General features: G+C 35.9%; 1 protein-coding gene across 6 annotated transcripts in view; it reads right to left on the reverse strand.

The window, feature by feature from the left end:
* Window positions 1-1,464: 1,464 nt before the first annotated feature.
* The window catches only part of SNX14 (sorting nexin 14), a 93,413-nt gene continuing 81,066 nt past the window's right edge, over window positions 1,465-13,811 (reverse strand). For all 6 annotated transcript variants that reach the window (XM_028508588.2, XM_028508589.2, XM_028508590.2 and 3 more), the window contains 8 exons: window positions 11,590-11,630; window positions 11,323-11,442; window positions 7,322-7,445; window positions 6,888-7,052; window positions 6,629-6,724; window positions 4,391-4,482; window positions 3,453-3,509; window positions 1,465-2,506 (listed from right to left, as the gene is read on the reverse strand). In XM_028508588.2, coding sequence (XP_028364389.1) covers window positions 2,468-2,506; window positions 3,453-3,509; window positions 4,391-4,482; window positions 6,629-6,724; window positions 6,888-7,052; window positions 7,322-7,445; window positions 11,323-11,442; window positions 11,590-11,630 — 734 coding nt within the window. In that variant the 3' untranslated portion in view covers window positions 1,465-2,467. The remainder of the gene's footprint in view (window positions 2,507-3,452; window positions 3,510-4,390; window positions 4,483-6,628; window positions 6,725-6,887; window positions 7,053-7,321; window positions 7,446-11,322; window positions 11,443-11,589; window positions 11,631-13,811) is intronic.

Here is a 13,811-nt window from a genome sequence, read left to right on the forward strand (position 1 = left end):
GGGCCATAATCCAGTAGGACTAGTGGAAGAAGGTGTAGGAAAGGGAGGAGGAAGAAGAAAAAGGGGAGAGGAAGAGGAGAGGAAGGGGAAGAAAAAAATAGGAAGGGGAGGAAGAAGGAGAAAAGGGGAGGAGGAAGAAGGGGGAAGAAGAAGAAGGAGGAAGAAGAAGGGGAAGAAGAAGAAGGAGGAAGAAGGAGGAGGAGGAAGAGGAGAAGGATGATGATGATGAGGGGGAGAGGAAAAAGAAAAAAGCTGGAGGAGGAGAGAGGAGGAGGAGGAAAAAGGAGGAAGAGGAAGAGAAGAAGAAATAAAAGGAGAAGAGGAGGAGGAGAAAGAATAGGAAGAAGGGGGAGGAGGAGGAGGAAAATAATAATGATGAAAAAGAGAAGGGCAGGGGAGGAGGGGGTGAAGAGGAAGAAGAAAGAAGAAGGAAGAAGAGGAGGAGAAAGGGGGAGGAGGAAGAAAATAATAATAATAATAATAAGGAGGAGGAGGAGAGGGAGGAGGGGAAGAAGCAGCAGCAGCAGAAGGATGAGGGGGAGGAGGAGGAGGGGAAAAAGTAGAAGGAAGAAAGGGAGGAACAGGTGGAAAAGGGGAGAAAGAGAGGAAGAGGAAAAGGAGGAGGAGAAGAGGAGGAAGAGGACGAAGGGAAAGAAGAAAGGAGGAAGAGAAAGGAGAAGAGGAGGAGGAAGAGAAAGAAGAAAAAGAAGAGGAGGATGAGGAAGGAGAAGGAAAAGAAAGATTTTTTCCTTTCTTTTTCCATATGCTAGCACACAGAAGTCATGTAAACATACCTACAGTGCTGGCACTCTGATCTTGGATTTCCCACTCTCCAGAACTGTAAAAATAAATTACTATTATTTAAGCCACCCACAGCCTATGGTATTTTGTAATGGCAGCCCAAGCAGACTTACACACTCGCAATGTTTTTCTCATCTACATAAACAATATCACAATTTATAGGCAAGTAGGTGAGAATGTCATAAAAAGGGCTGTAAAATATTTTATTTTTCTAGTTCACAGTAACATTTCAAATAGTAGTGTTCAAAATGCTATACATTTAAATGTGAAGTCAGCCTGATTAATTTTTTACCTATACCTGAGAAATTACCAAATGTTTAAGGCTTAAAGCACTGCTTCTCAGAAACACATATTCTACAACCTTTAAGCAATTAGAAACATAACAGAACTGCAGACAAAACCTTTTCAAAAAACCTTTTACAACACCATGCCCTGGCTGGTGGACTGAGTGCCAGTCTGTGAACTGAAAGGTCGCTGATTCAATTCCCAGTCAGAGCACATGCCTTCGTTGCAGGTCACGTCCCCTGTTGGGGGCATGTGAGAAGCAACAGATTAGTGTATCTCTCACACATTGATGTTTCTCCCTGTCTCTTTTTCCCTCTCTTCCTCTCTCTAAAAATAAATACATCTTAAAAAAACAAATACCTAGTGATCTTTTTTTTCAAACCTTATTTTCAAAAGTAAGTGAATAATATGATTAAATGGGTTATTTTTCCAAATTACCTTTTAGAGCTCCCACATAGCCCAGCTTAGCACCTAATACATAGCTGAAGCTCAATAAATGTATTTGGAATGGGCACTACAACTTAATAACAAAACACAAAATGCTCAATCATAAGAGACAAATTTGTTTTAAGGAGAAAAGCATAGAATGGGGAGGAATTGTAAGTAGAATTCTAAACATTGAATCTTTTAAAATAATCATTTAAATTAACTTTCCTCAAGGAATACAGTGGATTCCACATGTTTCTTTTGGAGAGACAACTGACAACATAAACCAAAAATCAGCATGACTAAATTACTTATATCTATAAGCTTTTGGAGTGTAGTTACACACACTTCAGTGAAATGTAATTGCAACCACACGATCACAAATACCTGTAAGCACTCAGTTCTCACACCAAAAAGGGATATAACCTGTCAATCACCCAAGAAAGAAGTCCCTTGTTTGTTTTGAAAAACTCATAAAGAATGTCTTCTTTACAGACACACAGTTAACTATATAGAAAATGAAGAAAAAGAGAAATTTCTTAAAGTGTATTAACTCTAAGAAAACAAATTAAGATTTTACTCCTATTTCTCCACACTACACATAATTATTTTCAAAATGATACAATACAAAGGTTGTTACCTTATATGTTTAGCTTAAGGGGATTATGAATTGTTTCTCTTACAAAATGATGTATGCGTCAATAACAAGTGATGTATGTTCTAATAAAACTTAGATAAAAACAGGTATAAAATGAAAGGCTATGAAACACAATCATTTCTAATCATAATTAACTTTGTGTTAGTCTTTATTAAAACAAAAAAAATCAAAATTTCAGACACAAAACTACATGATATATACAAAGAATATATAAAAGTAAAAGGAGAAAACAGTACATATCTACTATGCTAGCACAGCAGAAATTTCAACTGGTTATTCAATCCCAAATCCAAATGTTTACATCCAGGATGTCACAGAGGTAACTTCCTTTTGTACCTGAAGTAAAAATAAATCTATTTAATAGAAGACAATAAAATAGGGTTCATTTGTGAACTGTCTAACAGTTCCATAGATACAGTATATTAAAATTCTACCTAAGACATAGATATATAAATTATATATAGTCATATAAATTATATAGTCATATAAATTTATATATATATAAATTAAACCAAAATAAATTAGCTGGCATATGCCTCAGGTAATATCTGTTTTAGAGATGAGAAAAATGGTAAGGTATAGCGACAGATCTTACAAAGTCTCAGAGAGCTAAAAGTTACCTGTACTGATTCTCACTGTAAATTGAACATAAAATGTCCATAACTGCCACACTGTTTTAATATATATATATAACATTAATATAACAAAATAATAGGTAAACAGTCCAAATCTGAATTCTTCTACTCCGTGAAACTGGCATTTCATTGCTATACCACAACCTTGAAGAGCAGTTAATTCATCTGACCAAAGCGATTAGTCAAAAAATAGAAACAGTAAAAATAATGACTTAAATTCTTGCTCAGACTTGAAAATCCTCAGAAGTCAATATAATAGTATTACCATCCTCTTTTAAAATTCATTTTGTGCTCTTGGGTTAATATAAGTTCAGCTGCTTCAAAAATGCTAAAGTCTGGCTTAGAAAAATACTCCAGCATTCAGTGTTACAGATGACAGCCTGAAGAACTTGGTCTATTCTAATGCTAGGACTTATCCTCACACCTTCCTCTGGGAAGACTCTACAGGGTATAATGTCCCCGATACCAAAATCCATTCTACGTTTGAGCATGTTGAATAGAGAAAATATCAAGAGCCATTTGTTAAGGTTGTTCATTTTTAAAAGGATTATAGTCACAAGGATTTCCTTAATTTTTATGTCCCTATTAAAATAAATGTTAGCATATGATTAAAAACATAAAGAATAAAATCTCTGCTTTTCAGTTACCTTACTGAGCTCTGGAAACAGTTCTTGTATTACAATGTCCAATAAAACATAAGTCAGCTAAAGCACAAAAAAAGTTTTTTAAGGCATTAGATAAAGAAAACCATAAAAATGATAAACACATAATTCAGGACTATGGTTACCTCTAAATGGGAAAGCAGGGAATAGAATTTACAACATCAAACCAGCACAAAAATAGTTTCACTAGTATCTATAATGCTCTGTTCTTAAGATGAGTGTTAGATACCCATGTGTTCACATGTGGACATTTTATTATTATGCCTTGTATTTCATTTTACGTTAGATATTTTATATGTAACAAAAATTTTAAAGAAACAAGCAGGACACAAAATTGTAACTGCACTGAGATCTTAACAGATATGTATAGGTTCCAAATATAAAAATGTTAACTGGTTATTCATGTTATCTGAATGATGAAATTCTCAATTTTTAAATCTTTATTTTATTTCATGAATTTTCTGTATATTCCAAATTTTCTACAATGAATATGTTTATTTCAAACCAAAACAATCTGTGTTATAAACAAAAAAAAGGTATTCACCTAGAAAGAGTGACACAAATAAAATACTTTTTTCAATTTGAATGTTTGAATTACACTGCCTTGATTTAATATAGTGTCACTTCACAGTTAATAATACACCAGACCCTCCCTGGCTGGGGTGTCTCAGTGGGCTGAGTGCTGGTCTGGGAACTGAAAGGTTGCTGGTTTGATTCCCAGGCAGGACAGGCCAGGTCCCCGTTGAAGGCATGTAAGAGGCAACTGATCAGTGTTTCTCTCGCACATCCATGTTTCTCTCCCTTTCTCCCTCCCTTCCCCTCTATCTAAAATATAAATAAAATCTTTTAAAAGATGCACCAGACCCTACTGTGTCATTCAGGAAACCTAGCCAACTCTAGTCAACCTGCTTTAATGAATTTACCTGCTTGTTGAGAACTGGCTGCTGTAAGCCATCAAATAGAAGCCTGATGCTTTCATACTTAGCTTCTTCACCAATACACTTGACAATCAGATCTAAACAAGAAAGCCACATGTGAAACAATTTTATATCATGAAGTGATTCATCATTAACTGAATCATAAAAGAAAATCTCTGCCCTTTGTCCCATGTATTATGCAAAAACTGTAAATCAAAAATTTTCTAAACCAGGTTTCTGCAAGGGTTCTATGGTCAAGGTGAGAAATGCAGTACTGGGCATCCTCTTTTTGGGGACTCACGTGCACAAAGAAAACTGCAAGCACAGGCTGTCGCAGTAAAGAAATGTGCTATACTACTAAGGGATAAAAGATAGTTGGAAAATAATACATATTGTATTATTGCCTTCAGGGAAAACAAAATACAATCCTAAAATTGTGTTTGTATTTGTACACACATGTATAGGAATGCATGGAAAAATGTCTGTTGAGGATTAACACCAACCGGAGCATGTGGCTATTTCTGCACAGCAGGAAGAGGATGGCTCCTACTTTCTACTCCATTCATTTTCATGTTTAAATATCTTAATATCAGGAAAAAAAGTTTAATTTTTAACAGACTTTCCGCAATGAATATGACCACTTTGTTTCTATACAATTTGCATAATTACTATTAACCATCTTACAAAACAATCCTTTTAGGAAATGTTTAAACACTAATTTAGAGTCCAAAAAGTGTAATGCATTATTCCTGTTACCAAAAAGAATTAATTCTTATGAAAATCTCTACTGAATGTTTTCCCCCAAACAAGAAAAGCAAATCATTCATAAATAAAACAAGTTGTTCAAATATTTGTCCCTTTCCCCCAATCATCATGAAACCCTTAATGCTGGTCACAGAAAATTCTCACTTTATGTTTGCTTCTATGAGGTAAATCTAACCCTAGGAGGCAAAGGCCAAATTCAATTTACAGTAAGCACAGTGGATCCTTGATATTTTTCAAGCTATGCAACCCAATATGGATCTTTCTGAATCCTCTAATTCACCAATACTACATGGAATTTCCCAGTTAATATGCATGAAGCATAATGGACAAAAATAAGTGATCCTTTCAGATCCTTCAGGAGTCACTAAGAAATGAGAAGTAAAGGACAACAGAATGGCATGCTAAGCTTACTCACTAGCTAAATTACTCCTTTCCAAACAAGAATCTCAAAGTAGATGTAATTCAAATTTGTGCCTCAGAAAAATAACAAATTATTACACTCATTGGATTTCCATGCAGTTCCTGAATATCGAAACTAAGACTGTTAAAACCATGAGTGCTAAATCATGTTATAAAACAGGTAAGAAATTGTTCTATCATTTATCTACAGAAGACTTACTCAAAAATAGTTTTTGTCTACTTTTATATTCAGACCAGGGATTGAACTTTACTGTCATCACATAGAGCAGTGGAAATATTTTGGGAGTAATTTTTCAATGATAAGAATTCTGTAAGATACAGTCCTTAGCCTTCTTCAATTCTTACTCTATATTTCCCCCTGGGCATTATCCTCTCGAATGTGACTTCCATATCTCTATCCCATACCACCATTCCTCCAATTTCTAAACAGGGACAGCTAAATGCTTACTAGACATTTCCTCCTGAATAATGTATAGGCACTTCACACTCAAAATATCCTAACCTAAATATCCTCTGCTTTGACCCCCTGACATTTTTTTCCCTGTATGTCCCATCTCCGTAAGAGGTTACTACCATTCATTTACTTAGTGGCCCAAGCCTACCTCTTTTAAGGGTCCTCCTTTGAGATACTTTGTGACTTGAATATAACTCTATTATCACAGGCATGTTTGGACTGCACGTATGTCCTCCTGCTAGACTTGAACTATGCAAGTACACTTTTTTTTAATCCCTTGTACTCTACAAAGTATCTGGCACATGGAAGGTGCTGATGGGAGGCAGCAGGATTCCAACTGTCCCACAAGCATGTCACTTGGACTACTCTGATTATAAGTTATTGTTAAAAAGATCTATTTGTATGAATAGAAATAGCCCTGTCTTAAAGTCCTCAGTGCTGTCATCATAAAAGCCAATTTTTATTTAACTAATGAGCTAATTTTATTGGGCTTTATAACTATTTCTAAAATGAAAACTCACAGTAAAAATTAGCTTCAATAATTCCTATCCATTGTGACCCAATGGGGTATTACCCTATATTAAACTACTTCTTAAATATTACACCTGGAATATAATTCATCATTTTTTCAAAAGTCTGTTTTGCTCGTTGTTGCTTATCTTGGAGAGAGCGAGGTTCAGTGTTTTCACAGAACACAGCATCTAAAAAGAAAAAAAAATACTTTCTGGAATTTCACCTATTACACACAAAATATTTATTTCCTCATAGTGGAAATACTAATAAAACAAATGAAAACAAGGCTTTTAGATCTGAATAAAATCATTAAGAGTACACAAAACATCACACACGTGAGAAAATACAAACCTCTGAGAAGTGTTATAAGTGACACCAAACGGTGCTCCTGAAACAACTGTTCCAGTTTACAGTGGAGATAGTAGTCAGTATACATTTCCAGAGTGTTTTTAAAGAGGATTCGAGTTCCCATTAAGAGATGATGAAGCCAGTCAGGAACTTGGAAAACCACTCGTCCTGAAAGCATCACAGGAAATACTTTGATCTTAAGATAAGTGTTTTAATATTTTCCAATATAAAAGACACAAATAGCCAATATTTTATTTGTTAACACTAGTAATTTTATTATGTTCAATACCAACTGTACTGAATTCTTATAAAAGAAGTATTTACAATTTTCAAAAAAGTCGCAATGGGGCAATACTCAAGAGCACTAATTTAAATCACAGAAGAAATATAATACATGAATGAAAACCATATTTTAATAGTAACCACACTGATCTTACCTACGTACATCAGGTAATCATAAACTCCTTCTACAGTCATCATCTCCATAAAATAATTCTGATTTTGCCTTCTTTCTGTATTCTCAGCACGGTTTGCATTATTCTTAAACAAGTCATTGAAAAGCTAAAGTAAAAGTTGAAAAAATAAAGAAATACGTAGTTTATTACACCTATTGATAATAATCACTAAGACTAAAGTAACAAAGAACAAAGACATTTACATTTTTTTCTAGTCAAAACAGAACATCAGGTTAGGATCTGCCTAAAATTTAACACTTATACCTAAAATTAAATTTAAAAAATGTTCCTCCCGAAACAGTACATAAAAATCTACATTCATTTCAGACACAACAGGTAATTCATTATTTATAACTTCATTTCTTTACACCAAAAGGAGCAAATGAACATATAAAAATGTATAAAGGTATTGATGATAACTAATTTTAAAACTAACATGATTTAAAAATCATAAATCACTATTTAATTACAGGTTGTTTAGAGCTGAACATTAAGCTTTAAGCAAAGTTTATCTGGACAATGATAGATAGTGAAAGCCCAGAAAGGACTTTGATTAATGTGAAAAAAAAAAAAGAAAAACAAGATATGAAGAATTATGAATGATGAAATGCAACTAAATCTCATTCCTACTTATCCCCAAACTTTGCAAAAAGCATCTATTCTCAATAATAATCAAACAGCAGAAATTAAGGAACTAAAAAAAATTTGATGTAAAAGATCAACAAAGGCAAAAACAAATGGGCAAAACCTTTGGCAAGACTGATCAAAAAAGAAAAGAAAAAGACAAACAAAAGGGAACATAACTACTGATGTCAGAGAAAATAAAAAGAGAATATTATTGACAACTTTAGGCCCAAAGATTTTGAAATTAGATAAAATGGAAAATTTGCTGAAAAATATAACGTATTAAAAAGTGATTCATAAAATAAACCCAGAGAATATATAATCACTAAAGAAATTAAATTTGGTTTAAAAATATCTTCTACAAACAAAAGGCCTAGATGGCTTTACCAACAAGTTCTACCAATTATTTTAAAGACTAATAATTCTAATAACTCTACTAGCAAATTAGAAAAAGGCGACTTCCGGCAAGATGGAGGAATAGGTGGACGCACCGTGCCTCCTCGCACAACCAAGATTAGAAAACCAATAATTTACAACAATAATTTACTATCAGAATAACACCCAGATCTGGCAGAGGATTTATCTGAATGGAAGTCGGGCAACCAAGAAGTTGAAGTAGACGCGTTCATCCAGACTGGTAGGAGAAGACGAGCTGGGCGGGCGCGGGGCTGGCTTGGGTCGGCGGCGCACGGAGGTCGGGGGAAGGTTTGACACGAAATCGGCGCAAAAGCCATCCGGCACACAAGAAGGCAGCGGTGATCCCTGAGTACGCAAGCTGCAGCTGGCAGACCCAGAGGGGCAGCGATTGTGGACCAGGGCAGAACTCGCGGCCCAGAAGCCCAGGCAAGGGTCTGAGTCCAGGGGAACGGAACTACCGCCATTGTTTCTCCCGCCCCGCCCCCACATATAACGTCACAATCTAGCGACAGGGGTGCCCAGCCCGGTGAGCACCTAAGGCTCCGCCCCCCACCATAACAAGAGCAACCAGACCGGAAAAAAAAAAAGGAGAGACAGGGGGGAAAAAAAAAAAACCCAAAAAACTATGTTTTCAACAGAGCAGGTCAGTCCCCCAGGACTCATCCTTTTGAGCGACCAAGAACTAGCCAATCTATCAGATGCGCAGTTCAAAACACTGGTGATCAGAAAGCTCACGGAACTGGTTGATTTTGGACGAAATTTAGATGAAAGAATGCAGATTACCATAAAACAGATGCAGGAAGACACGCGGAGGAGAGCCAATAGTGAAAGGAAGGAATATGAGTCTCAAAACAATACAGTGGACCAGAAGGAAGATAGAATCAACCAAGCAGGAAAGCATGATGAAATAAGAATTCAAAAAATTGAGGAAAAGATTAAGAGCATCCAAGACACCTTTAAACATTCCAATATCCGAATTATAGGGGTACCAGAATTGGAAGGGGAAAAGCAACAGATTGAGCATGTATTTGAACAAATAATAAAGGAGAACTTCCCCAATCTGGCAAAGGGAACAGTCTTCCAAGAAATCCAAGAAGCTCAGAGAGCCCCAAAGAAGTTGGACCCAAGAAGAAACACACCAAGGCACATCATAATTACATTAGCCAAGGTAAAAACAAAGGAGAGAATCCTAGAAGCAGCAAGAGGTAAGGGGACAGTAACCTACAAAGGAGTTCCCATCAGACTGTCAGCTGATTTCTCAAAAGAGACCTTACAGGCAAGAAGGGGCTAGAAAGAAATACTCCAAGTCATGAAAGACAAGGACCTACATCCCAGATTGCTCTATCCAGCAAAACTTTGATTTAGAATGGAAGGGCAGATAAAGTGCTTCTCAGATAAGGTCAAGTTAAAGGAGTTCATCATCACTAAGCCCTTATTTTATGAAATGCTAAAGGGACTTATCTAAGAAAAGAAGATAAAGAAAAGACATGTATAGTAAAAGGACAGCAAACTCACAAATATTAACAACCACACCTAAAGCAAAACCAAAAGAAACTAAGTAAACAATTAGAACAGGAACAGAACCACAGAAATGGAGGGCACATGGAGGGTTAGCAGCAGGGGGGTGGGAGGAGGAGAGAGGGGGAAAAGGTATAGAGAATAAGTAGCACAGAATGTAGGTTGAAAATAGATAGGGGGAGGGCAAGAATAGTACAGGAAATGTAGAAGCTAAAGAACTCATAAGTATGACACATGGACATGAACTAAAGGGGGAAATGTGGGTGGGAGGGGGGTACAGGGTGGAGGGGAGAGAAGGGGGGAAATGGGACAACTGTAATAGCATAATCAATAAAATATATTAAAAAAAAAAAAAAGGCTAATATAACATAAATACCAATGTCCAACTAGGACAAAATAAGAAGTCTGTTCACCTGTAAACACAGATGTAAACTTCCTTAATCTCATAAAGGGTATCTATGAAAAAAGCTACACTGTACTATTTAATGGTGAAACACCGAAATCATTCCCTTTGTATAGCAGGTCCTAGCCACAAAGCCTGCCATCATCTGCCAGGTAAGTTTGTAAATCTAAAAATATTAATAAATATATTACTAAAATTAATGTAAGTCTAGCAAAATTATTGAACTAAAAAAACAATACACAAAAATCAACTGTATTTCTGTTTACCAACAATCAAGTTAAAGTAATAACAAAAATGAAGGTGTTTTGGGGGAAAGGAGGACTGTCTTTTGAGCCCACATAGCTCCCCAGGCTGGGCACTACTATGGCACTAAACTGAGATTCCTGCAGACCCAGAATATATATTCCCAGTGGCTAACACTCAGCAGTAGGCACACAATAAAATACTTGTTTAATGAAGAGATAAAATACTTTATAAACCATTATAATTAGTAATACCATCAAGTAAACACAAATACATTATAGCAAGTAATTCCTTGATTATTAGAATTTGGTGACTTATAACATCAGAAAACCACTTTTAAAAAATACCTCAAATACAGAAATATAACTTTGCAAATACATTATCTAAAGAAACATTTAACAGGCTGACAGTGACCAGAGGGGAGAGGGGAGGGAATTTCAGGGAAAAAGGGGAAGGGTTTGCAGGAACAAGTATAAAGGACACACAATCAAAAACTAGGGGGGGTGGAAATGGGAGGGAAGTGGGGAGGGATGGGAGTAAAGGACAGAAAACTGTACTTAAACAATGATTAAAATAAAATTTTTTAAAAATTAAACTGTTAAAGCAAAGAACCAAGCAATTATTTGCAATACCCTCCTTATACTGTAAAAATGATTTCCATATAAAGAAAATTAAAAGTGCCATCCATTTCATCAACACAAGATTCTCCCTATAAAGGAAAAGTTATTTCAAGTAAGACAATTTCAAACTTAATGTCTCTTTAAGATGAGTTCAGTACCTTCTTGTTGTTTTCGGAAGTAGGGCTAAGAATGGTCAGCTCTGGTTTACTTGGTTTAGGCTTTGGAGATTCACAAGAATTAATGAAATTCATGATGAAAGGTTCCAAATGCTGACCCTTCTGTGGTAATACAGAGATCACAGTATGAAAATAGAAAATTAAGATTATGATTTTCAGTATCATACAACCCATTAAAATTTACTAGTATTTAAATATGCTTTTAACTATCATGTTATATAATAGAATACACATAAATTAGTTATTTACCTCTTTCATTAGTTTTCCAGGAACAGACTTTATAATTTTCCCTGCAATCAGAAGTATATTATTAATTTTATGAAGGCATAATATACATCATAATTGCTTATATGAATACTTCACTAAATAGTTTTAAATACTAAAACAGCCAAGTATTTATAAATATAACACTTGGGATTTACTTTAAAATAATCCAGTTGGGTGGGAGGTGGGGGAAGGGATAGAACAAGCCAAGTGTTGATAACTGCTGAAATAGAGTAAGGTATTCATTATATAAATTTCTTTAATTTTGTGTATATTTGAAATTTTCTATAAAAAATGTTTTCAGAAGATTTTAAATAATGGTGAATATATAAAGATATCTAAAAATATACAAAAAAAGTTTTAAAGTTGCTACATTTAGAGAGTTCCAGCCAAGATGGAGGCATGGGTAGAAACACTTCACTTCCTCACACAACCAAAAGGAGGATAACAACCCATCTAAAATCAATAAATAACCAAAAACACCAGAAAATCAACCTGCATGGAACTCCAACAACCAAGGAATTATAGAAAAAATCAACCAGAACCACCACACTGGTAAGGTAGACTGTGCATGCTGACTCAGAAAAACCGTGGCGAGGTAGCTGAGGGGTGGGGCTGACTGCCAAGCTGGGCAGAGCTGTGAAGGAGGGACTGACTTAAGAGGAAAACTGAGACTCAGAGCTGACTGTGGGCTACAGCTGGAGTTGTGGCAGTAGGAGATACTTACAGTCTGACACTAGAGGCTGTTGGCAAGTGTGCTATAGATGAGCAGGTGAGCTGCACTGTTCCTTCTCTGGCCCCTACCCCACAGGCAATGCAGCAAAGAGGGTTGGCCTGCCTGGGTGAATACCTAAGGCCCCTCCCCTTACAACTTATCAGATGTGCCAAGACAAAGAAATATGGCCCAAATGAAAGAACACAGCAAAACCTCAGAACTAAGCGATGAGGAGATAGCCAACCTACCTGATGGGGAATTTAAAGCCCTGGTAATCAAAATGCTCACAGAACTGATTGAGCTTGGTCAAAAAATGAAAGATACCCAAAATGAAATAAAGCAAAATATTCAGGGAACCAACAGTGACAAGAAGGAAACCAAGATTCAAAGCAATGATTTGGAACAGAAGGACAAAATAAACATCCAACTGGGTCAGAACGAAGAAACAAGAATCCAAAAAAATGAAGAGAGGCTAAGGATTCTATGGGACAACCTGAAACATTCCAATATCTGAATTACAGGGGTGCCAGAAGGAGAACAGCAGTAGGAAATTGAAAACATATTTGAACAAATAATGAAGGAAAACTTCCCCAATCTGGTGAAGGAAATAGACTTCTAAATAGATTTCTAGAAAGTCCAGGAAGCCCAGAGAGTCCCAAAGAAGGTTGACCCAAAGAGGAACACACCAAGGCACATCATCATTAAGTTACCCAAGATTAAAGACAAAGAGAAAATCCTAAAAGCAGCAAGAGAAAAGGAGACAGTTACCTACAAAGGAGTTCCCATAAAGCTATCAGCTGATTTCTCAGAAGAAACCTTACAGGCAAGAAGGGGCTGGAAAGAAGTATTTGAAGTCATGAAAGGCAAGGATCTACATCCAAGATTGCTCTATCCAGCAAAGCTTTCATTTAGAATGGAAGGGCAGATAAAATGCTTTCCAGGTAAGGTCAAGTTAAAGGAGTTCATCATGACCAAGCCCTTATTATATGAAATGTTAAAGGGCCTTATATAAGAAAAAGAAGATAAAAAATATGAACAATAAAATGACAACAAACTCACAACTATTAACAAATGAACCTAAAAGAAAAGAAAAACAATGAAAAGAAAAACTAAGCAAACGACCAGAACAGGAACAGAATTAGAGAAATGGACATCACACAGAGGGAGTTCAGTGGAGAGGGGGAAGGAAAGAATAGGGGGGAAAAGGTACAGGGAAGAAAGAAGCATAATTAGTAGGCATAAAATAGATGGGGAAAGATAAAAAATGGTATAGGAAACAGAGGACTCAAAGAACTTAGATGTACAACCCATGGACATGAACTAAGTGCGGGGGGGGGGAGTGCTGGAGGGTTAGAGGGGCTGGGTGGAGGGGATAAAAGAGGGAAAAATTGGGAAAACTGTAATAGCATAATCAATAAAAATATTTTAAAAATAAAAAATAAAATTGCTACATTTAAATTGGCTATTTGAGTAGTTTATATTCTCTATTAAA

Source organism: Phyllostomus discolor, chromosome 4, assembly GCF_004126475.2.
Source record: "Phyllostomus discolor isolate MPI-MPIP mPhyDis1 chromosome 4, mPhyDis1.pri.v3, whole genome shotgun sequence".
NCBI classification, from domain to species: Eukaryota; Metazoa; Chordata; class Mammalia; order Chiroptera; family Phyllostomidae; genus Phyllostomus; species Phyllostomus discolor.